The following is a 24,621-nucleotide window of genomic DNA, read 5'->3' on the forward strand; positions in this document are numbered from 1 at the left end:
TCCAGGTCAATTATAAAAATGACAAACGGCCCCAAAACAGATCCTTGCGGCGCACCACTAGTAACTGTACACCAGTCAGAGCATTTCCCATCAACCGCCACTCTTTGTCTTCTATCAGCTAGCCAATTTCTGATCCAAACTGCTAAATCACCCTGAATCCCATGCCTGTAGTTTCTGCAACAGCCTACCGTGGGGAACCTTATCAAACGCTTTACTGAAATCCAAATACACCACATCAACTGCTTAACCCTCATTCACCTGTTTGGTCACCTTCTCGAAGAACTGAATGAGGTTTGTGAGGCATGACCTATCCTTCACAAAACCATGTTGACTATCTCTAATCAAATTATTCCTTTCCAGATGATTATACATCCAATCTCTTATAAACCTTTCCAAGACTTTCCCCACAACAGGAGTAAGGCTCACTGGTCTATAGTTACCGGGGTTATCTCTACTACCCTTCTTGTACAAGGGGACAACATTTGCTATCCTCCAGTCCTCTAGCACTATTCCTGTAGACAAAGATGACTTAAAGATCAAAGTCAAAGGCTCAGCAATCTCCTCCCTAGCTTCCCAGAGAATCCTAGGATAAATCCCATCCGGCCCAGGGGACTTATCTATTTTCACACTTTCCAGAAACGCTAACACCTCCTCCTTATGAACCTCAAGCCCTTCTAGTCCAGTTGCCTGTATCTCTGTATTCTCCTCGACAACCTTTTCTTTTCCCTGTGTGAATACTGACGAAAAATACTCATTTAGCACCTCTCCTATCTCCTCGGACTCTACGCACAACTTCCCACTACTGTCCTTGACTGGCCCTACTCTTACATTAGTCATTCTTTTATTCCTCACATACCTATAGAAAACTTTAGGGTTATCCTTGATCCTACCTGCCAAAGACTTCTCATGTCCTCGCTTGGCTCTTCTTAGCTCTCTCTTTAGAGCCTTTCTAGCTAGCTTGTAACTCTCAAGCGACCCAACTGAACCATCACGTCTCATCTTCACATAAGCATCCTTCTTCCTCTTGACAAGTGTTTCAACTGCTTTAGTAACCCATGGTTCCCTCACTCGACCACTTCCACCCTGCCTACCAGGTACATACTTATCAAGGATACGCAGTAGCTGTTCCTTGAACATGCTGCACATTCCCATTGTGTCCATCCCCTACAGTTTTCCTCACATTGGACAAAAACGGATCCATCAACAAGGGGCGAGGCCACATTGGATTTGGTACTGGGTAATGAACCCGGCCAGGTGTTAGATTTAGATGTAGGTGAGCACTTTGGTGATAGTGATCACAATTCGGTTATGTTTACTTTAGCAATGGGCAGGGATAGGTATATACCGCAAGACAAGAATTTTAGCTGGGGGAAAGGCAATTATGATGCTATTCGGCAAGATTTAGGATGTATAGGATGGGGAAGGAAACTGCAGGGGATGGGTACAATCGAAATGTAGAGCTTTTTCAAGGAACAGCTACTGCGTGTCCTTGATAAGTATGTAGCTGTCAGGCAGGGAGGAAGTTGTCGAGCAAGGGAACCGTGGTTCACTAAGGAAGTTGAAGCACTTGTCAAGAGGAAGAAGAAGGCTTATGTTAGGATGAGACATGAAGGCTCAGTTAGGGCACTTGAGAGTTACAAGTTAGCCAGGAAGGACCTAAAGGGAGAAGAGCGAGGAGAGGACACGAAAAGATGTTGGCGGATAGGATCAAGGAAAACCCTAAGGCTTTCTATAGGTATATCAGGAACAAAAGAATGACTAGAGTAAGGATCGGGCCAATCAAGGATAGTAGTGGAAAGTTGTGTGTGGAATCAGAGGAGATAGGGGAAGCGTTAAATGGATATATTTCGTCAGTGTTTACACTGGAGAAAGACAATGTTGTCGAGGAGAACACTCAGGTTCAGTCGACCAGGCTAGATGGAATTGAGGTTCAAAAGGAGGAGGTGTCAGCAATTTTGGAAAATGTCAAAACAGATAAGCCCCCTAGGCCAGATGGGATTTATCCTAGGATTCTCTGGGAAGCCAGGGAGGAGATTGCAGAGCCTTTGTCCTTGATCTTTATGTCGTCTTTGTCGACAGGAATAGTACCGGAAGACTGGACGATAGCAAATGTTGTCCCCTTGTTCAAGAAGGGGAGTAGAGACAACCCTGGTAATTATAGACCTGTGAGCCTTACTTCGGTTGTGGGTAAAATGTATGAAAAGTTTATAAGAGATAGGGTTGATAATCATCTTGAAAAGAACAAGTTGATTAGCGATAGTCAACACGGTTTTGTGAAGGGTAGGTCATGTCTCACAAACCTTATTGAGTTTTTTGAGAAGGTGACCAAACAGGTGGATCAGGGTAAAGCTGTTGATGTGGTGTATATGGATTTCAGTAAGGCGTTTGATAAGGTTCCCCACGGTATGCTATTGCAGAAAATAAGGAAGTATGGAATTGAAGGTGATTTAGCGGTTTGGATCAGTAATTGGCTAGCTGAAAGAAGACAGAGGGTGGTGGTTGATGGAAAATATTCATCCTGGAGTTCAGTTACTAGTGGTGCACCGCAAGGACCTGTTTTGGGGCCACTGCTGTTTGTCATTTTTATAAATGATCTGGAAGAGGGTGTAGAAGGATGGGTTAGTAAATTTGCAGATGACACGAAGGTCGGTGGAGTTGTGGATAGTGCTGAAGGATGTTATAGGATACAGAGTGACATAGATAAGCTGCAGAGCTGGGCTGAGAGGTGGCAGATGGAGTTTAATGCGGAAAAGTGTGAGGTGGTTCACTTTGGAAGGAGTAACAGGAATGCAGATTACTGGGCTAATGGCAAGATTCTTGGTAGTGTAGATGAACAGAGAGATCTCGGCATCCAGGTACATAAATCCCTGAAAGTTGCCACCCAGGTTAATAGGGCTGTTAAGAAGGCATATGGTGTGCTAGCCTTTATAAGCAGGGGGATTGAGTTTCGGAACCATGAGGTCATGCTGCAGCTGTACATAACTCTGGTGCGGCCACACCTGGAGTACTGCGTGCAGTTCTGGTCACCACATTATAGGAAGGATGTGGAAGCTTTGGAAAGGGTTCAGAGGAGATTTGCTAGGATGTTGCCTGGTATGGAGGGAAGGTCTTACGAGGAAAGGCTCAGGGAATTGAGGTTGTTTTCGTTAGAGAGGAGAAGGCTCAGAGGTGACTTAATAGAGACATATAAGACAGTCAGAGGCTTAGATAGGGTGGACAGTGAGAGTCTTTTTCCTCGGATGGTGATGACCAACACGACGGGACATAGCTTTAAATTGAGGGGTGATAGATATAGGACAGATGTCAGAGGCAGTTTCTTTACTCAGAGAGTAGTAGGGGTGTGGAACGCCCTGCCTGCAACAGTAGTAGACTCGCCAACTTTAAGGGCATTTAAGTGGTCACTGGATAGACATATGGATGAAAATGGAATAGTGTAGGTCAGATAGGCTTCAGATGGTTTCTCAGGTCGGCGCAACATCGAGGGCCGAAGGGCCCGTACTGCGCTGTAGTGTTCTATGTTCTATGTTCTACTCGAACTATAGTGTTTCCAGTCAATATTTGGAAAGTTAAAGTCCCCCATAACATAACAGAGTGTGTGTAATGGTAAAGAAAAGAACATTAAGTAAGACCAAATAGATTTTCATGAAAATGAAATGAAAATGAAAATCGGTAACTGTCACAAGTAGGCTTCAAATGAAGTTAGTGTGAAAAGCCCCTAGTCGCCACATTCCGGCGCCTGTTCGGGGAGGCTGGTACGGAAATTGAACCGTGCTGCTGGTCTGCCGTGGTCTGATTTCAAACCACCGATTTAGCCCTGTGCTAAACCAGCCACAAAACAGTCTCATGCATACATGGATTACAAGAGTGTGCGATATGAACTGCATAATTGCAGGCTGAGGGAATTTACTTTATTACTATTGCGGGTAACATCAGCAGATGGAGAATAACAAAGCCCAGCAAGAAAAACGATACCCTGCCAGAAGTAAAAACATTGTGTCACGTCACAGAAAAATAAGTCAGCATTGATGAGTACAATGGTGAGATTTGGACTAATATTTGTTATATTCAATGCAGTCAAGCAAATCAACATTTGTAGCAGATACATTACTGAGCGTACGTCCAAGAAGAATTAGATAATCTGTCATCAGTTGTCAATAAATTTAAAGAAATGGATGATGCAGTTAAAATTTAACAGCATATGACAATAGTACTAAATAGTTGCGCTTGTCCATATTTTAAGCTGCCACAATGGATACATTCACAGCTCTCGGGACCTCCTTCAATCTTGAACTTTGGCAACTGCCTGCCTTTGCACGTCGTCACTGTGTCCGCCAGGGTTTCCTTTGACTGCTCGTGTTTCGCCCACAATCAAAAGATATAAAGTTTAATTGGATTGGCCATGCTAATCTTTCCCCTCAGTGACCAAATATGTGATGATTCGGAGGGGTACGGAAGTACGGTGCGGGAGTCAAGGTCGATAGCGTGCAAATTCGGAGGTTCGCTGCAGGCTCAATGGATCAACAATCTCCCTCTGCACAGTAAGAGTTCCTTATTTTGTTTTAGCTAACCGTTAAGCAACGCTATGGCCCTCCTTAATATAATGTGCCGGCATCACTAGAGCATGAATTCAATTGAGGGACGCTAGTGATTTCCTTTTCAGGGGGAATGAGGGTTGTCCACCGAATATAAGCATCGCAACGCAGCTGAGGTACTTGCATCAGTAGTATGCCCACTTATGAGCACCAGGAAATTTACCGTGCCCTGGATAGAAACAAGAAATATATTCAGCTGCAGCACCTGAAGTCTGGGCTCTCGTTCTTGAGCAACGATGCAGTCACTCCAATGTTTCTGTGCGGATGCGAGTTTCCTGTATATTGTCTTTATAGATGTGGACAAAGGATAACGTAAGGGTAAAAATATAAACAGCGAAGAGTTGATTCTGCGGAGTCAAAGAAAATCAGCTGTCCATTTCAGGAGTCTCGTGAAAGCAACACATCCTATCAATGCCAAAGAACAACCAGCCAACGAGTCTCAATGACCTTCTTAAGTGCTTCGAGAGGTCGGTCATGAGACACGTCAAACTCATAGAATGCCTTGATCCACTACAGTTTGTGTACCGTCACAACCAGTCCTCAGCAGATGCCATCCACCTGGACCTACATTCACTCCTTGAGCAACTCTGCAACAAAGACTCCAATGTCAGTCTCCTATTCTTTGATTACATCTCCATTTTCAACACGATAATCCCAGCCAAGCTAATTTCAACACTTAGAACATAGAACAGTACAGCACAGAACAGGCCCTTCGGCCCTCAATGTTGTGCCGAGCCATGATCACCCTACTCAAACCCACGTATCCACCCTATACCCGTAACCCAACAACCCCCCCTTAACTTTACTTTTATTAGGACACTACGGGCAATTTAGCATGGCCAATCCACCTAACTTGAAAACATTGGACTTGGCTCCTCGATCTGCAACTGTGTGCTCTACCTCCTGTCCCATAGACCATAGACGTGGACAACAACAATAACACCCCCTCAATACCGCGGACAGACAAGGCTGCATAATTAGCTCCGGTATTATTTCCTATGCACCCAAGGCTGTCTGGCAAAATGTGGCTCCAACTCCACAGACATGTTTGCTTATAATACGACTGTAGTTATTCGGAACTCAAACAAGGATGCGACAGAGTAGAGGAGCGAGATAGCGAATCAAGTGGCATGGTGAACAGGCAAGAATCTTTCCCTCAATGCGAGCAAAACTAAGGAACTTTTCATTGACTCTAGGAAGGGTTGTGTCATACGGATACCTGTCTGCATGTTACCGAGTTGGAGATTGTTGACTGCTTCAAATTCCGAGATTTGCACATCACCAATAATCTACCCTGGTCCAAGCACCTCGATGCTACGGCAAAGAAAGCACGGCTACGTCTATAGTTCCTCAGGAACCGAAGGAAAATCGGAAGGTCCACATTGACTCTTACTATTTTTTACAGATGCATCATGGAAAGCATCGTATCTGGCTGCATCACATACAGAGTTGTCAACACAGCTCAGTCCACCGCCTCCCATCCATTGACTATGACTACACCTCCTGCTGCCTTGGTAAAGCGGGCATCATAATCAAAGACACCTCCCATCCGAGCTCTTGTTTCTTCCAAACTCTTCCATCGTGCAGGAGTTATCAAAGTCTGAGAACACGCAATAACAGTTTAAAACTATCATCTTTCTCACTGTTACCAGGTTGCTGAATGACGCTCTTATGGACTGAACTGATCCATCCACGCACCCTCTGTTCGGCTCACCACTGCGGCAGGTAGGACTTTGTAGAACTGTAGTGAAAGAGTAGCTGGTTAGGTAACACCGAGCTTTTTCTGCAGCAGCAAATGAGTAAACACAGTTGGAACAATTCATTCCAGCGTCAACGATGCCACTGAGAGAAAGACGAACTCTCATCTTCTTTGATCACCATAGACATAGTTGGGCAGTTGTACCCTCCGGACCTTCCCTGCTAACAAGTAATTCTTCCACACATGAAAAATATTACACATGCAATAAATACACAATGTAAATATATGGAAATAGACATCAGGTGAAGCATAAGGAGTGGAGCGCTACTCAGTAGCGAAGAGGCATGGAGAGATCAGTTCAGTCCATAAGAGGGTAATTCATGAGTCAGGTAACAGCGGGAGAGAAGCCTTTTTTGAATATGTTAGTGCGTGTTGTTAGACTTCTGTATTTCCTGCCCGATGGATGAGGCTGGAAGAGAGAATAACCCGGGTGGGAGGGTTCATTTGTTATGCTGTCCACTTTCCCAAGGTAGCAGGATGTCTAAGCAAGTCAATGGATGGGAGGTGGGTTCGCTTGATGGACTGTGCAGTGTTCACGATTCTCTGAAGCATGTATGAAGTCCCAGTTCTTCTATGTTCTTCCGTAATCATCCAAAATACTGCACACAAATTCCTACGCGATTCACCACATGAACTGGCCGGAGGGTGGAGTTGGTCTACTCATCATTTGATCTCGTGGCTTTCCATAAACTTGAACACCGTTCTCTGTCTATCTGCGACCGAGAGGCACCGGAAAGGTTATATTCCCCTGAACAGAGTCAAAGCGGTCTTCTGTTATTTCACATATGAGACACACTGGACGTGAGCACGAGAAGCCCAAGGACAAGCTAAAAGAGCATAAGAGGAGCAGCCCGATCCCTTACCCAGTCAAGGGCTCGCACCAGAATTCGTTGCATAATATTTTCATTAACCGATGTATGTCTACGGATCAGGAGTCCCAGTAAAGGACCGATTGGCCTCACTGCACATATTCCTTCCACTGTTGAACGGGAATCAATGCTAACGATGTGACCTGCAGGCAGGTCACGATGAAACTCCGGAACTCACTGATTGGTGTTTTGCAACTTCCTAACGCTTGGAGGTCGCCATCTCTTGCGTTCGAATCCGAAGACACACAGTAGAGATAATAGCAGGCCTGCTGACTGTACGTGATTCGACTATCATTTGGGCAGCACGGTGGCTCAAGTGGATAGCACTGTGGCTTCATATCTCCACAGTCCGAGGTTCGATGTCCTGCTGGGTCACTGTCTGTGCAGAGTCTGCACGTTCTCCCCGTGTCTGCGTGGGTATTTTCAGGGTGCTCCGGTTTCCTCCCACAGTGCAGGGTAAGTGGATTGGCCATGATAAATTGCCCATAGTGACCAAAAAGATTAGGGGGATTATTGGGTTACGGGGATTGGTTGGAAGTGGGTCGGTGCAGCCTAGATGGCCTCCATCTGCACTGTATGTTCTATGTTCTATTTGTAAATCTATGTGCATTTGAGCAATCACATGAAATAGAAAATCACTTACTGTCACGAGTAGGCTTCAATGAAGTTACTGTGAAAAAGCCCCAGCCGCTACATTCCGGCACCTGTCCTGGGGGGGGGGGGGGGGGGGTGGTACGGCAATCGAACCTCGCTGCTGGCCTGCTTGGTCTGCTTTAAAAGCCAGCGATTTAGCCCAGTGAACTAAACTGATTCTCAGAAGTGTCTATTTAGTGCCGTGGTATGTCCAGCTCTATTCCCTCAGCATTTAACTGCTGTGCAGGAGAGACGAGTAACAGTCAGCAGTTCAGTGCTTCTTCATCTCACGCAGCACAAAATTGCATGTGCATCCCTTGTGGTCAGTGATGGAAGTAATGTCATTAAATCCCGTGACTGCTGGACGCACACCAGAGCCCTGCAGTAATTTGTTCACTGTTGTGCGTTACCGGGCTGACTGAACAGCAGTAACAGTATCATTGGCGGGATAGCTTGAGTATATTCAAGTGGAAGTGGTAAGAGATTCTCGAAATCCCCGCAGTATCCTTTGACTTCCCACTACAAATTACACTTCCGCGTCATTTCGAAAAAGGAAAAGAAATACATTCTTATCCCATCACCTAACATCTTTCTCTTTCTCTGGAGTGTTCAAGCCATCCCACACTGGCAGATAGTGAAATATGTGTTCAATCAGAAACCATACGTAACAGTCGAACAATTGACCATTAAAGCATTGTTCATTGTTGTAGTAACCCGACTATTTGACTAATGAACTTCAGGGAAGGCCGAACAAACCATTCTGTTCAAGGATAGCTGGATTGGGAATAAATGCTACTCGAGAAAGCGACGCCCACCTCACCGGAAGGATGTTTTAAAAATGTCAGGGCATGAGGGCAACAATTGTGGTGCTATTCAACACTATTGCGACGATCGCTCCAGAAAATCCATGAACGTCGTATTTTCAGATGCTTGCTCTTCTCGTGTCCTCACCCATGGTGGCAGTTCGACATAATTGATCAGATGTTTCCACAATAAGTAGACCTGAATCTTTCACCACAAGCTCAGCACCGCGGTCCCTCATGATCGTACAGTCAGAGGGAAAATAACAAATGTCCTAAGCAACTCTCCATCTGCATTGTGCCATCATGTTTGCAACATTTCAGCCATTGTCTGAGCGACTTCATCAATGGCAGCAGTAAGGTTGGGTTTCCTTAAGTTACATGGTGGCAGGTACACCTAGTAATCTTGTCGTAGGTCGAAGCAGCCTGTCAGATGCCTCTGAGCTGACAATTGGTGCGAAATTGATCTAATGGATTATCCCCTCTCGTTGCCTTTCTCGCCAACATATGAAAATAATCCCGTTGTCAATTCCAAGCTTTCGAATTCAATCACCTCGATTAAAACATGGTGGTCAAGATCCATTATTTACGGGCAGCACAGTGGCGCAAGTGGCTACCACGGTTGCCTCACGGCGCCGATGTACCAGGATCGATCCCGGTTCTGGGTCACTCTCCGTGTGGATTTTAGATATTATCCCCGTGTGTGCGTGGGTTTCGCTTCCACAACACACAAATATGTGCATGGTAGATGGATTGGACACTTAAATTGCCAGTTAATTGGAATAAAGGAATTGGATACTCTAAATTTGAAAGAAAGGAAGATCCATTATTTTATGGTTGACAATGTGTTCCACATTGAGAGCCAATTATATGCCCTTCTTTCCCGAGTACGTCTTCGAAGATGTGTTCCCAAGTTTATGTTTTCTGCTGGCAGCTTGTACAGTAACGAATCAACCGGATATTTTACCAATATTCATGAGATATCAGGAGGAGTGGGAAAAAAAGGAGATTCCCAGTACTATAATTCTTTTTTTACGACGACACATAGTCTAGTGAGACTGTCCGGCCTGGGAAATGACTTATGCAGAGGTGGTGATGGTTATAGCTGAATGATACATATCAGTTAAAACATGAAAAGCAGTTTATCTGTTCGCTTCCCCAGCAGCGCCCCCGGTTCTATGCCAATTTGCCAGTTGTCAAGAAAAAACACATTCTAGAGGGCAGTACGATGGAGCACGTTTAGCATGTTTAAGGACCCGGGTTTAATCCCGGCCCAGGTCGCCATCTCTGTGGAATTTGTACATTTCCTCCATGTCTACGTAGGCCTCACCCCCCCCACAACCAAAAGATATACAGGGTCGGTCGATTTACCACACTAAACTGCCCTTAATTGGGGAAAAATGCATTGGGGACACTACATTTAAAACATTGGGCCTTTTACTTCTCAAATATATATTTTTTTAGTTTTTCCAATTAAAGAGAAACTTATCGTGGCCAATCCACTTACCCTGCAGATCTGCGGGTGGTGGGGTTTAAACCCATGCCTAAATTATCTGGATCGGCGCAGGCTGGGAGGGCCGAAGGGCCTGTTCCTGTGTTGTAATTTTCTTTGTCTTTGTAAATGGATAAAATGTGGAATCTCCACACGGCGTGTGACGCGGGGTTGGGATCGGACCGAGCCATTGCATCGTTAGTCGGCAAAGCGAATCAGTGAGCTACCGTGTCGCTCTTTCCCTTTCAAATATGATTAAAACTTTGATGCAAAGTGGTACATCAATTTAGTGCTTCTTAGATTTTATTGTGATTGCAGGGTGATATGTTTCATGGGATGTACTAGGTAAGGAGAATGAAGGAGAACGGTGCAGGTGTCAAGTCACATGTAGGTCTGACCAGATGTGTTTAGCAAGTTAATTTGCCACCAGAACATTAGTGAGCAGAGAATTCGAATGACTCGCGTACAGTTTTTCCCTGATCCTTGTTTATGTTTATCAGATTTATATAGTTAATGACGCAATAAAATATAAATGCTAAGCTTCATGATTCTTGTGCGAAACGTATGTATTTCTTGGGCATTAGCGGAACTATTACACTTAAACGACCACAATTAATAAGACAATTCATGAAATGTGGGCATTTACATTCATTGTGTGAACTGAAGATCCGTTCCTTATAGAAGTGGAGTCTGCCGGAAAGGATGCAGGTAAAGAGAAAACACTATACTATAATTCTACAACTTGTTTCATTCTAACCGCCCTAAAGCAGAACATCCAGCTTATGCCACGATTGCTAATGAAATCAAAATCTTTTGTTGTTCCAATATATCAAGTTTTTGTTTTGAAAGAAGCGTAATTCTCCCCAAAAACTCTTGTCTCGAATTTCAATATGAACAGATGATTAAGTCAGATATCAATACTCCCAGAAAAGGATATGTTTCAAGAGACAGTAATCTGATAGTAGTCATTTGTCTTAACATGTCACTTGAATACTGACTGAGCAATGTGAAAAGCTGTCACCTCTGTCAATTTTTTGAAAAGGCGTGATCCAAACTCTAAACATTAGCGCCCTGTTCTCTCCACAGATGCTGTCAGCCTTGTTAAGATTCTCCAGTATCTTCTGTTTTTGTTACAGTTTCCAGCATCGCAGTAAATACCTTTTACCTTTGATCACCGAATTGTATAGACGAATTTCAATTTTCACCTTTGAAATAATGATTCCGAGAATATTATTGGTCGCACTTTAGGGCTCACAGATGATCAGATAATATAGCTGATGTGATTCTGCGTCATATTGTCCAAAATAATAGAAACACCCATCAGAGGATGTCCTTGAAACAACTTATCTTTATCTGGAGACTTCAAAATGAGCCTTTTTGCACGAGATCACTTGTAACATAAAGGGCTGATCAGGTGTGTAGTCGATACATTTATTTATTTAATCCGACTAACCTCAGATACGAATGGTATAACTCCTAGAAAAGTGCACCACCTTGACTATGAAGCCGACTATGCAATGAAAGCCACTTCCAGCTCATGCATCAAGCCGATCCTGATGCTTGCACACTTACACTACTGCCTGATTCTCTGGGAATTGAAAGAGCCCCGACATCAACAGAGAACATAGAACATACAGTGCAGAAGAACGCCATTCGGCACATCAAGTTTGCACCGAACCACTTGAGCCCTCACTTCCACCCTATCCCCCTAACCCAATAACCCCTTCTAACCTTTTTGGACACTACGGGCAATTTAGCATGGCCAATCTACCTAACCTGCACGTTTTTGGACTGTGGGAGGAAACCGGAGCACACGGAGGAAACCCACGCAGACACGGGGAGAACGTGCAGGCTCCGCACAGACTGTGACCCAGAAGGGAATCGAACCAGGGACCCTGGCGCTGTGAAGCCACAATGCTAACCACTATGCTACCGTGCTGCCCACATGGGAAGCCATCAGCCATGGAATTCTCAGGAACGGAACTTGGAGCGACGTTCTACGAAAGAGAAATTCAAAATTCAATGATTATCTGTGTGCAGAAATGGCCCCTTATTACCGTCCCAAATAATTCACACGACAACCAGAAATCTCTGGCCATGCCTTCTTTAGTCAGATTTCTGTACGTTTAACAGTAAGGCTGCTGAAGCCGACTTCAGAAAAGATTTTTCGAAACTTTTTACCACAGGGTGTCTTTTAAGTATAATAGCAGAACCAACAAATTGATATGACATATGAGTCAATGACCTAATTACTGTTTTACAGTACAATTCTAAAAGCGCTTGAGAAAATACAGCTTTCGTCAGAATGGAAGACAAAACAGTTGGAAGTATCGTCTGTGGAAGGACGGAGAGTAAATGTTTCGAATCGGGATTCTGAGTATTTGAAGAACATTTGTTCCTATTTTCTATCGCCAAAATCCGCCGTATGTTTGACACTGGACACATTGGCCGTTATCTCCTTTTGTTGAACAATTTGTATATTTATATTTAGTGGATGTTTTCTAACTGCTCTCTCCAATTCCGAAGTTGTCCCATCAGCAAAACGTGAGGACAAATATCGATGATTTATTGAATTTCCCGCTGTCTGACTTGTGTAACTGCAGTCAAATTTATTCATTCAGATACAAATGCCGACAATAAATACACGATACAATCTAACAAATTTATGTTCCCATTTATAAAATAACGCTTCAGTTCTAAATGGACAGTTAACGAAAGTGGCATTTGTTAACTTTTTAGAAATCCAAAGGCTTAAGAAGTCTGCCCAAGGTAAAACTCAGATGGAAAACATAACAGGAGTCAAATAATAATTATGCATTTTAATGTAACGTGAATGTCATTTTGGAAAGTGTGTCCCGCCATACCGATACTCAATTCAATTTCCTGAAAGGAGTGCTAAAGTCTTTCCGCGGAGGCAGCTGCATCCGTTGCTCTTACAAAAGGAGCGTTAGTCCAGGTGAATGCGTGGCTGGAGAGGTGGTTCAGGAGGGAGGGCTTTAGAATTCTGGACATTGCGACCGTTTGGTGAAACGATGGTGCTGCTGCACGTCCGATGATTAGCACTTAAACTAAAATAGAAGCAGTGCCTTGCAGGAAAGTGTGTTATTGCTGTTACGGGAGTTTTAAGCTAACTTGACAGGCCTGGGATCCTGAGAGAAGTTTACGTCGGGAAATATACACAGCTAAAGTAAGAAGGGACATCACATTAGATAGGAAGACATAGAATATATAGGCCCGGTAAGTCATAAGGGGGGTTGGCAAAATTGGATGATATTTATTTTAATGTAACCTGTCGTTTGAACAAAACAGATATATGGTGGGCAGAAATTAAAACATGGTGGTATAATATCATTACTGTTACTGAGACATGGTTAAGATAAGGGGCAGATTCGGTAGCTATATATTCTAGGATACAGGTTATTCAGGCCGGATAGGGAAGTAGCTAATATCGGAGGAGGTGTCTCAAGTTTGATCAGTCAATCAAGAGAAGCAGAAAGGAGGCACGACATCTTTGAAGGCTCTTCAACTGAAGTCATATGTGTATAACTTAGAAAGAGTAAAAGGAAAACCATAGTGTGCGATGCTGAAAAAGAGAGTGGAATTCGTAAAATGCAAGAGAAAAACTTTCAAGCCAGTAAGTAGAAGGACTTTCAAGAGAGGGGCGGTCCTGGACTTACGTTTCGGTAAACAAGCTAGGCAAGTCCTTAAAGTATTCGTGAGGCAGTATTTTCCATACAGTGATCAATATTATGATAGGTTCCAAATTGTTATCGAAAAGGACAAGAATGGGCCTGGGATCAATGTTTGAAACTGGGGGTTGGCCGATTTTCATGAGATCAGATGTGAGTGGACTGGAAGCAGACACTTTTATGAACAACTGCGGCAGAACAGTCGGACACATTCAAAATGGAGACAAAGAGTGAATGTGTCCCATTGAAGAATAAGTGTGGGCCAACAAAACCACGGAATCTGGAATATCGAAGAATATACCACATAGGATGAAAGGATAAGGGAAGCTTGTGACATATATCGTGGGCCGGAAACAACAGGAGCACTAAAGATGTATAGAATGTGCAAGAGGAAAGCTAAAAAGGAAATTAGGAGAGCAAAAAGGGGACATGAAAGAACACTGGCAGGTAAAGTAAAGAATAAAATAAATGGAAATTACTGCGGATGCTGGAATCTGAAAATAAAGTGAAAATGCTGGAAAATCTCGACAGATCTGACAGCATCTGTAAGGAGAGAAACGAGCTCACATTTAGAGTCCAGATGATGCTTTGTCAAAGCTTTGTCGAAGCTGAATCCTTTTCAATTCCTCACTCGTCCAAGGCTTTGACAAAAGGCTCACCTGGACTCAAAACGTTAGATCTTTTCTCTCCCGACAGATGCTGCGCGACCTGCTGAGGTTTTCCAGCATTTTCTCTTTGGTTTCAAAATAAAGGAATATTCACACCTGTTTTACACATGCATTAATGGTAAAAGAATAAATAGGGCAATAACAGGGCACATAAAGGCCACATTGGTACTTCGGGTGTGTATCTGAAGGATGTCAGCAGGGTTCTAGATGCATACTTTGTGTCGTTATTCACTGCTGAGTGGGAAGTGTGAGTGTAGAAATAAGGGAGAAGGACTGTAATAAAATTAAAGAAATTGACATGCATGGACAGGCTAGTCCAAAGGACCTGTTTCCACGTTGTGAACATCTATGACTGTATGACATAGAACGCGAGGACGTCCTGAGTGGTCTGTCAGGTTTACAAGTAGAGAAATATCCAGGGCCAGATAATATGTATCCCAGGATGTTGAAGGATACAAGGGCGGAAGTAACAGGTGCAGGGACATTAATTTTCAATTTATCACGCATCAAAGGTGAACTGTCGGATAGCCGAACTGGTGCGATTATTGAAGAAGGGAGGAAGGGATAGACCAGGAAACTGCAGATCGATGAATCTAACGTTCGTGGTGGAGAAGCCATTGGATGTAATGTTGAGAGACATAATTAATCTGTATTTGGAGAGATGGGGATTAATCAGGAACAGTAAGCATGGTTTGTTAAGAGGACGTCATGTGCCACCAAATTAATAGTTTGTTTCCAAGGAGTGACTGTGATATTTTGCACAATGTATGTTTGTGCAGAATGTTATGCAAAACCATCCGCCACGAGGTGGCATTGTAAATCCATCACGTCACCATATGAACTGGGAATTCGATGTTGATTGTGCTGCGAGATAAACGTATTCGCGGTAGTTCCATAACAGTGCTTAGCATTAGTTGTTTATTATTTCATTTATCCCAGATATCTTACCACGCAGCTGTTCTACCATAAATAATTTTAAACTACATGTTCTGACGTCCCTCATTCACTCCAGTCAGTCCACAGACCAGGCCCTCGTACCAGAAGTGATGATTTAACAAGAACAAAGGCTGTACAAAAAAAAATAATCCGATCCACTGAAGATAACTCGGCTGCATATGAAAACAAACGCACCAATTAACTTACCTTCCAAGCTACTGGCATCGTGTGCTCAACACGCGATAAAACTTCGAAACGTAGAATGAAAGGTACCAAGGCATCTCAATATCTTCGGTTTGCTGGTGATGCTGTCGAAAATAGGAGGGTATTTAAACAGTAGTTTAAACTTTATTTTGCAGCTCTTTGGTCTGCAGACACAGCTGACGAGAGCAGTAATGTGTTGTTGCTCACTATAGAGGGTCCTCAAGCAATTGAGACATTCAAGACTTCTGAATTTAAAAACGAGGCTGACAGAAAAAGCTTCGAAGGATTGGTCAAACAATTCGATCAGAAATGCTTGAAAAAATGAAATGTTCGAGTGCAATATATTCTCTATTCACACCCAGAACGCGGGGGAGCCATTTGATAGCTTCCTCACTAATTACGATTGAAAGGTTAGTCGTGCAACATGAGCACACTCCAGTCGTCAATGATACCAGACCAGATAGTTTTTGTAACCTCTTATAATAAATTGTGTGAACGGATACTCCGGGAAACAGACCTGGAACTTGAAATGTGTAATGTGGTTGAGTCTCGATATGAAGGCAGAAGAGACGGCAGACACCATTAGTGTGGTGGCGCAGCTAAATATGAAATGTGCTCCCAGTGCCTTGGCAATTTTGAGTGGCAGACCCGATCCACCATTTTTGTCCACAATACAGCAAATTGCATATGCCACGACAATGCCATGCTTATGGAAAAGCACGTGCCAGGAGTAGTGTCAGGAATCATTTTTCAACTGAATGTCATGCAAGAAAAAGGCCTGAACAAGCAAAGAGTGTCACAGGCACTGATAAGGTGTGTCGGGAGAACATATTTTCCACCTACATCATCTCCAGCAAAGGCAAGGAGACTCAAGTTATGTCAAACAGATGTATATATGTACCAAACTGCAGCCATAGTTAAATGAAGGCAGATATTTATAAAGATAAATGGACGGTGCCATTAAAAATAAATAGCACAATAATAACAATGAAGCTTAATACTGGTGCGAGCGCCAACCTCATGAAACTGTCTGATATAAAACTGCTGTTAATTTCGCCAAATATTGTCACAGAACGGTATTATTTAGAGATTATAATGGCAACAAAATACAGAACATAGAACAGTACAGCACAGAATAGACCCTTCTGCCCTCTATGTTGTGCCTAGCATTGTCCGAAACCAAGATCAAGCTATCCCACTCCCCGTCATTCTGGTGTGCTCCATGTGCCTATCCAATATCCGCTTGAAAGTTCCGAAAGTGTCCGACTCCACTATCACGGCAGGCAGTCCGTTCGACACCCTAACCACTCTATGAGTAAAGAACCTACCTCGGACATCGCTCCGATATCTCCCACCCTGAACCTTATAGTTATGTCCCCTTGTAACAGCGACATCCATCTGAGAAAATAGTTTCTGAACGTCCACTCTATCTATCCCCCTCATCATCTTATAAACCTCTATTAAGTCTCCTCTCATCCTCCTCCGCTCAAAAAGAGAAAAGCCCGAGCTCCTTCAACCTTTCCTCATAGGGTACATCCAATGAAATTGGACAGTAACACACGTTACAGGCGGGATTCTGCCATAATCGGCGGGGCGAGCAACTACGGCGGGAAGGAATGGCGTGAACCAGTCAGGCGTCGGACCACCCCAATGGTGTGGAATCCTCCGTGGATGGCGTGGCGCCAAACCCCTTCCCCGCCGGCCGGCGAGGAAGGGGCTTGGTGCCATGCCAACTGGCGCCGAAAGGCCTCCACCGGCTGGCGCGACTAGGCGCCTGCGCTGGAACGCCAACGTGTGCTGGTGTCACCCCGGCGCATGCGTGGGAGGATTTGTCTCCGCATAGGCCATCGTGGAGGACCACAACGGCCGATGCGGAGGGAAAGAGGGAAAGAGTGCCCCCACGGCACAGGCCCGCCCATGGATTGGTGTGCCCTGATATCGTCGTTATGAGGACATCGAAGAAAAAAGCAAAACGTTAAAGCCAAAATATTATGTGGTGGGGCAGACCATGATTCTTTAAAAGGAGTTCAGGCATGCAAGGAGCGACAGCTCTTTCGATGAGTCTGCAGTGCAGGAAATGTTGTGACAGGCTCTCATCCCGCAGGAGACTCCATTTCGAATGATTTCCCTGAAATTTTCCTAGGTTTTGGTATGTCACCATACACGTACAAAATTCAATAGAAGTAAGCCGTAAAGCCTGTGATGCATGCTCCGAGTCTTGTGACGGCACCATTAAGGGATAAACTAAAGGCAGCTAGAGAGAATACCTGCCTCAGGTGTCATTAATCGTATTGACTCCCCGAGCAACTCAGTAAATTCCATGTGCAAAGAAATGTCATGGGGACCAAATAATCTGCATGGATCCGAACGACTTGAATCTGAATATTAAGAGACAACACTATCCCATACCAAAAAGGTAAGATATAACGCGTGAAACGGCAGAAGCTACCTGTTTCAGCAAATTGGACGTGTCGCAAGGCTTCTGGAAATTAACGCAATATAAAGAAAGCACAAAAATGTGCACATTCAACACACCCTTCGGGAGTATTTTTACGAATGCTATGTGGCATCATCTCGGTTTCAGAGTTCTTTCGTTGTGACATGCGGCATATAATTGAAGGAATCATGGGGTCCGTTTGTTTGTGGATAACATTATTATTTGGGGGTAGGATCAGAAAGAACTTGATAAGCGAGTGCTACGTGCCGAAAGTATAAGGGTAAACTGCTCTGAAATTAAGCCGGGAAACATGTGAAGTCGGTGTGCATAGTATCACTTTCCTGTGGACACGCAGTCCGCACAAGCGGTTCAGCCTGATAAAGACAAGATAAGGGCGATTCTACAGATGCCACGCCCTGCAGATGTAAAGGTACCTAAATAATGCTAGGTATAATGAACTCTGAGTGCAAGTTTCATAGAATTTAAAGAATGTACCGTGCAGAAGGCGGTCATTTGGTCCATGAAGTCTGTACTTGGAAAGAACAACCTAATTGGTTAATTAATAGAAAGCAAAGAGTGGGGATTAATGGGTGTTTCTCTGGTTGGCAATCAGTGGCTAGTGGTGTCCCTCAGGGATCCGTTTTGGGCCCACAATTGTTCACAATTTACGTAGATGATTTAGAGTTGGGGACCAAGGGCAATGTGTCCAAGTTTGCAGATGACACTAAGATAAGTCGTAAAACGATAAGTGCAGAGGATACTGGAAGTCTGTAGAGGGATTTGGACAGGTTGTCACTGGGCTAGGGTCTGGCAGATGGAATACAATGTTGACAAATGTGATTTTATCCATTTTGGTAGGAATAACAGCAAACGGGATTATGATTTAAATGATAAAATATTAAAGAATGCTGCTGTGCAAAGAGACCTGGGTGTGCTAGTGCATGAATCACAGAACGATGGTTTACAGGTGCGACAATTAGAACATAGAACATAGAACATAGAACAGTACAGCACAGAACAGGCCCTTCGGCCCTCAATGTTGTGTCAAGCCATGATCACCCTACTCAAACCCACGTATCCACCCTATACCTGTAACCCAACAACCCCCCCCCCCCCCCTTAACCTTACATTTATTAGGTCACTCCGGGCAATTTAGCATGGCCAATCCACCTAACCCGCACATCTTTGGACTGTGGGAGGAAACCGGAGCACCCGGAGGAAACCAACGCACACAGGGGGAGGACGTGCAGACTCCACACAATTCAGAAGGCAAATTGAATTTTGCCCTTCATTGCTAGAGGGATGGAGTTTAAGACTAAGGAGGTTATGCTGCAATAGTATAAGGTGTTACTGAGGCCATACCTGGAGTATTGTGTTCAGTTTTGGTCTCGCTACTTGAGAAAGGACGTACTGGCACTGGAGGGTGTGCAGAGGAGATTAACAAAGTTAATCCCAGATCTGAAGGGGTTGGATTACGATGAGAGGTTGAGTAGGCTGGGACCGTACTTGTTGGAATTTAGATGGATGCGTGGGATCTTATAGAAACATATAAAATTATGAAGGGAATAGATAGGATACATGCGAACAGGTTGTTTCCACTGGCGGGTGAAAGCAGAACTAGGGGGCATAGCCTCAAAATGAGGGGAAGTAGATTTTGGACTGAGTTTAGGAGGAACTTCTTCACCCAAAGGGTTGTGAATCTATTGAATTCCTTGCCCAGTGAAGCAGTTGAGGCTCCGTCATTAAATGTTTTTACGAGAAAGATAGATAGTTTTTTGAAGAATAAAGGGACCAAGGGTTATGGGTTTCGTGCCGAAAAGTGGAGCTGAGTCCACAAAAGATCAGCCATGATCTAATTGAATGGCGGAGCAGGCTCGAGGGGCCAGATGGCCTACTCCTGCTCCTAGTTCTTATGTTCTTATGTGCCCGGCTACACCCCATCCCCGTAACCCCACCCACCTATCCTTTTTGGACACTAAGGACAATTTTGCATTGCACGTCTTTGGAAGTGGGAGAAAACTGCAGCACCGAGAGGAAACACACGCAGACACTGAGAGAATGTGCAGACTACACACAGATAGTGAGCCAAGCCGGGAATCGAACCTGGGACCCTGGAGAAGTGAAGCAACTGAACTAACCACTGTGCTTCTGTGCCGCCCCCAACGTGACAGCAAAATTGCATATCTGAGGGATACCATTAAGAAGGATGCAGCATTCCAGTGGTCCATCAAGCGCAGTGACCCAGGCCGCGAATCGAACCTGGGACAATGGGGCAGTAAAGCAACTGAACTAACCACTACGCCACTCTGCCGCCCCCAACGTGACAGCCAAATTGCATATCCGAGGAACACCATTAAGAAGGATGCAGCATTCCAGTGGTCCATCAAGCACACTTACCCAAGCCGGGAATTGAACCTAGGACCCTGGAGCTGTGAAACAACTGAACTAACCACTGTGCTACTGTGCTCCCCATTTGCCAGCCAAGTTTCACATCTGAGGGATCCCATTAAGAAGAATGCAGCTTCCCAGTGGTCCAGAAAGCACGGACAAGAGTGGCAGGCACTGCAGATTTCGCTGCAGACAGCGCTCGTGCTCACGGTTTTTGAGCCAGCAAGAGCATTAAAATATCAACCGATAAATCACAGAATGGCTCAGGTGCGGTATTGCTCCAGCACAATCTAGAAGGAGACTACCTTCCGGTTGACTGTGCGTCAACGCCGATGTCTGACACTGACCGACGATACACACAAATTTAAATAGAGTGTCTTTGGCGTATTAATGGGCGAACGAAGTTGCATGATTTTGTGTATGGACTTCCAACCTTCATTGTGGAGACTAACCACAGGCCAGTGGTCGCCATCATAAAACAGAATCTTAGTGAGATGTCACTGAGCAACGACTGTTTATGAATTTGCAGGCAGTATGATATCAAATTGGTGCATACAATGTTTAAACATCGTTTCCTGCCTGACACGCATTCCAGAGCTACCGGCACTGAGGAACTACCTCAGTTGGATGAGACGTACAGGTCCATGTAGACATGATGACATAGTCACTGCCAGTCGTTGGCAACAAGTCAAAGAACGTTAGGGAAGAAACTAACAAGGACCCAATGTTGGAGAAAGTGATAAATTACCTCCATGAAAGATGGTCAAAGGATCATATGCGAAGTTCTACAATGTTCGAGCAGAATTAAGGGACGTTAATGGACATACACTGCTAAATCAGCGGATTGTTATTCCACAGATTTTGGGGTCACTGACCTTGACAACGTGTATGAAAGGCACTTCGTGATGGAAACGTGCAAGAAGAGAACCAGGGAGGCAGTAAATTGATCTGGAATCAACCGAGGCATTGAGCTGATGGTGGAGAACTGTCAAACATGCCAACTATCTCAGCGTAAGAAGAACAAGGAACCTGTAAAGATGGGCGAGACCGTGACTATTCAGTTCCAGGAGGTTGGCATGGACTGTTTCCATTTCAATGAAAAGGAGTACTTTATACAATAGCACCATAAGACATAGAAGCCGAATTAGACCACTGGGCCCATTGCATCTGCTCCGCCATTCAATCATGGCTGATATTTTTCTCATCCCCATCCTCCTGCGTTCTCCCCATAACCCTTTTCCCCCTTTTCAGCAAGAACATGTCCACCTGTGTCTTAAATATACTCAGTGATTTGGCCTCCACAGCCTCCTGCAGCAAAAAGTTCCACAGATTCACCACGCTCTGGCTGAAGACATTCCTCCTCATTTCAATTTTAAAGTAAGAAGTCTTACAACACCTGGTTAAAGTCAAACATGTTTGTTTCAAACATTAGTTTTCGGTTCGCTGCTCCTTCCTCAGGTGAAGGAGCAGTGCTCTGAAAGCTAGTGTTCGCAACAAGCATGTTGGTCTTTAACCTGGCGTTGTAAGTCTTCTTACTATGCTCACCCCAGGCCAACGCAGGCATCTCCACATCAGTTTTAAAGGTTCGTCCCTTTAGTCTGAGATAGTGTCCTCTGGTTCCAGTTTGTCATACAAATGGAAACATCCTCTCCACGTCCATTCAATCCAGGACTTGTAGTAACCTATAAGTTTCCATAAGATCCCCACTCATCCTTCCAAACTCCAACGAGGACAGACCGAGAGCCCTCAAACGTTCCTCATATGACAAGCAGTTTATTACAGGGATCACTGTTATGAACCACCCCTAGACCCTTTGCAACCCGAGCACGTCTTTCCTCAGATACTGGGCTGCTCACAATACTCCAAATCGGCTCTGATCAGATCTTTGTACAGTCTCGGAAGAACATCCCTGGCATTGTATTCTTCCACTATTGGCATGAATGCCATAACATTGCATTTGCCTTCCTAACTGCCGAATAAACCTGCACGTTAACCTGAATAGAATCGTGAACAAGCACTCGCTTGTGTTCATGATTTCCTATACATTTCCCCATTTGGAAAATCGTCTAGCCAAAATGTCTCCTTCCAAAGTGCATAACCTCATACTTTTCCACATTGTATTTTATATGCCACTTCATTGCCCACTCTCCTAGCCTGTCCAAATCCTTCTGCAGGCCCCTTGTTTCCTCAATACTACCGGTTCCTCTGCAGACATTTGTATCATCTGGAAACCTAGCAACAAGCCTTCAGTTCCATCTTTCAGATCATTATTCTATATTGTGAAAAGTCTTAGGTATGGTCATAGACTATTTATTGAATTATCCGGATTTAGCCGAGTTGTTGCATTCAAGAGCAAGATGTTTCATCAAGAATGTGGAAATATTTTTTTGTGCGAGACACCATTTCAGATGTGGGCATTAGCAATAATGTCCTTGATTTGACTGCTATGAATGGACGGAATTTCTGTGGCATGTTACTTCAAGGCCGCATTACCCTCAGTCGATTGGCAAGGCAGAAAAGGGAGCCACATAGTCAAACAAGTCTGAATGGAAGCACTCGACAGTCGTTTGGATATGTATCTTCCGCTCATCAGTGATCATTCTGCAGCACTTTTCAATTTCCTGACGTCTGTTCAAACGTGAATGAATGTGGAACGACGCAGGATTCTACCTCGTTTCCCGAATGAGCCGGTGAAGCACTCGTTAGTGAAAAAATAGACATCCCAGAAAATGTGACCGATCGGGTCTTATGATAGGTCTGCCAAAAGGCTTCATTCTCTGCAGCCGAAGGATACGTTGAGAGCAGAAGATTGCAAAGGCCACAGTAGGTCGAAACTGGCAAAGGTACTGAGACCAGCAAGTACAAACTCATATCTCGTTCTGACAGAAGAAGCTGTTATTTTCTGATGGAATAGAAGAGCTTTTCTCAAAGTATGGCAAACATATGTGATGCAACCACCAGAAGAACATTTGAGTCCATACGAACCAACACAAGAGGATGATAAGTCAACATATGAAGAACAACAAACGCAAAAGACAAATTTAAAAACGCAAGAAGACCCGGTGCCAGTTCAGCATACACAAGATCCACAAGAAAAAGGTGCAAGCCAGAAAGACCGAACCTGTAACAGACTGTGAAGCAAAATAAAATATATCTGTAATTACATATAGTTATGGATATCACGATGAAATGCAAAAAGACATTTAAAGATTGTGACTAATTTTCGTTTGCAAAGGAACGGGATGTGATGATATTCACAATATACGTTTGTACATAATGTTGTAAACAACCTCCGACCACTAGATGGTATTGTAAACACAACACGTCACCATGTGATCAGGAAGTTGGGTGTTTGGCGTGCTGGCAGATAGTCGTATTTGCAGTAGTTCCACAATAGTTGTTAGTGTTACTTGTTTATTACTTTATCTATCCGAGTTCACTAACCAAACAATTGTTCTATAATAAATTATTTCAAACAACATGTTCTGTAGTTCCTCAGTCACTTCGGCCAGTCTGCAGAACTTGACAGTCACCAGGTGTGTGCATGAGGAAAATGCTTTTGACGTACTCTGCTTGGAGTTCAGCAAGCATTTTGATAAGGTCCCACATTGGAGACTGAATGCAAGATAAGAACCCCTGGGTTCCAGGGAAAATTATATCCGGAATTGGCTGCATGGCAGGAGGAAGAGGGTGATCGTCGACGGGTGTTTTTTGATTGTAGGCTTATGTCCCACAGGTATCGGTTTTTGAGCCCTTGCTGTATTTGCTTCATATGAATGACTGAGATATGAATGTACAAGGATTGGTCAGTAAGTTTGGGGATGGATTGAAAATTGTTGGGGTGGTAGGTCGTGAGGAGAATGGCATTAGGTTCCAGTGGGCTATAATGGGCCTGACCATATGGGCTGCGCAGTGTCAAATGGAATTAATTCTGGAAACGTGTGAGGTGACGCACTTGTGCAAGACAAACAAATTAAGGAACTACATGATAAATGGCAGGACAGCGAGTAACCCCGATGATCAGAGGGTCATTCGTGTGCATGTAACCCGTCCAGAGTAGTGACTGTAACAGAGTAGTGGAGTGTATAAAGAACAACCAAAACGGGGAGGGTTCACTCTCCACGTTCTGGAAGGCGTTAACGGCAGTGATTAGA

General features: G+C 44.2%; 1 protein-coding gene across 1 annotated transcript in view; it reads left to right on the forward strand.

Moving 5' to 3' along the window:
* The window catches only part of LOC119976764 (spindle pole body component 110-like), a 546,263-nt gene that overhangs the window by 234,960 nt on the left and 286,682 nt on the right, over positions 1-24,621 (forward strand). The window contains exons 24-25 of the mRNA XM_038817508.1: positions 10,827-10,853; positions 12,885-12,914. Coding sequence (XP_038673436.1) covers positions 10,827-10,853; positions 12,885-12,914 — 57 coding nt within the window. The remainder of the gene's footprint in view (positions 1-10,826; positions 10,854-12,884; positions 12,915-24,621) is intronic.

This window comes from Scyliorhinus canicula, chromosome 13 (assembly GCF_902713615.1).
Source record: "Scyliorhinus canicula chromosome 13, sScyCan1.1, whole genome shotgun sequence".
NCBI lineage: Eukaryota > Metazoa > Chordata > Chondrichthyes > Carcharhiniformes > Scyliorhinidae > Scyliorhinus > Scyliorhinus canicula.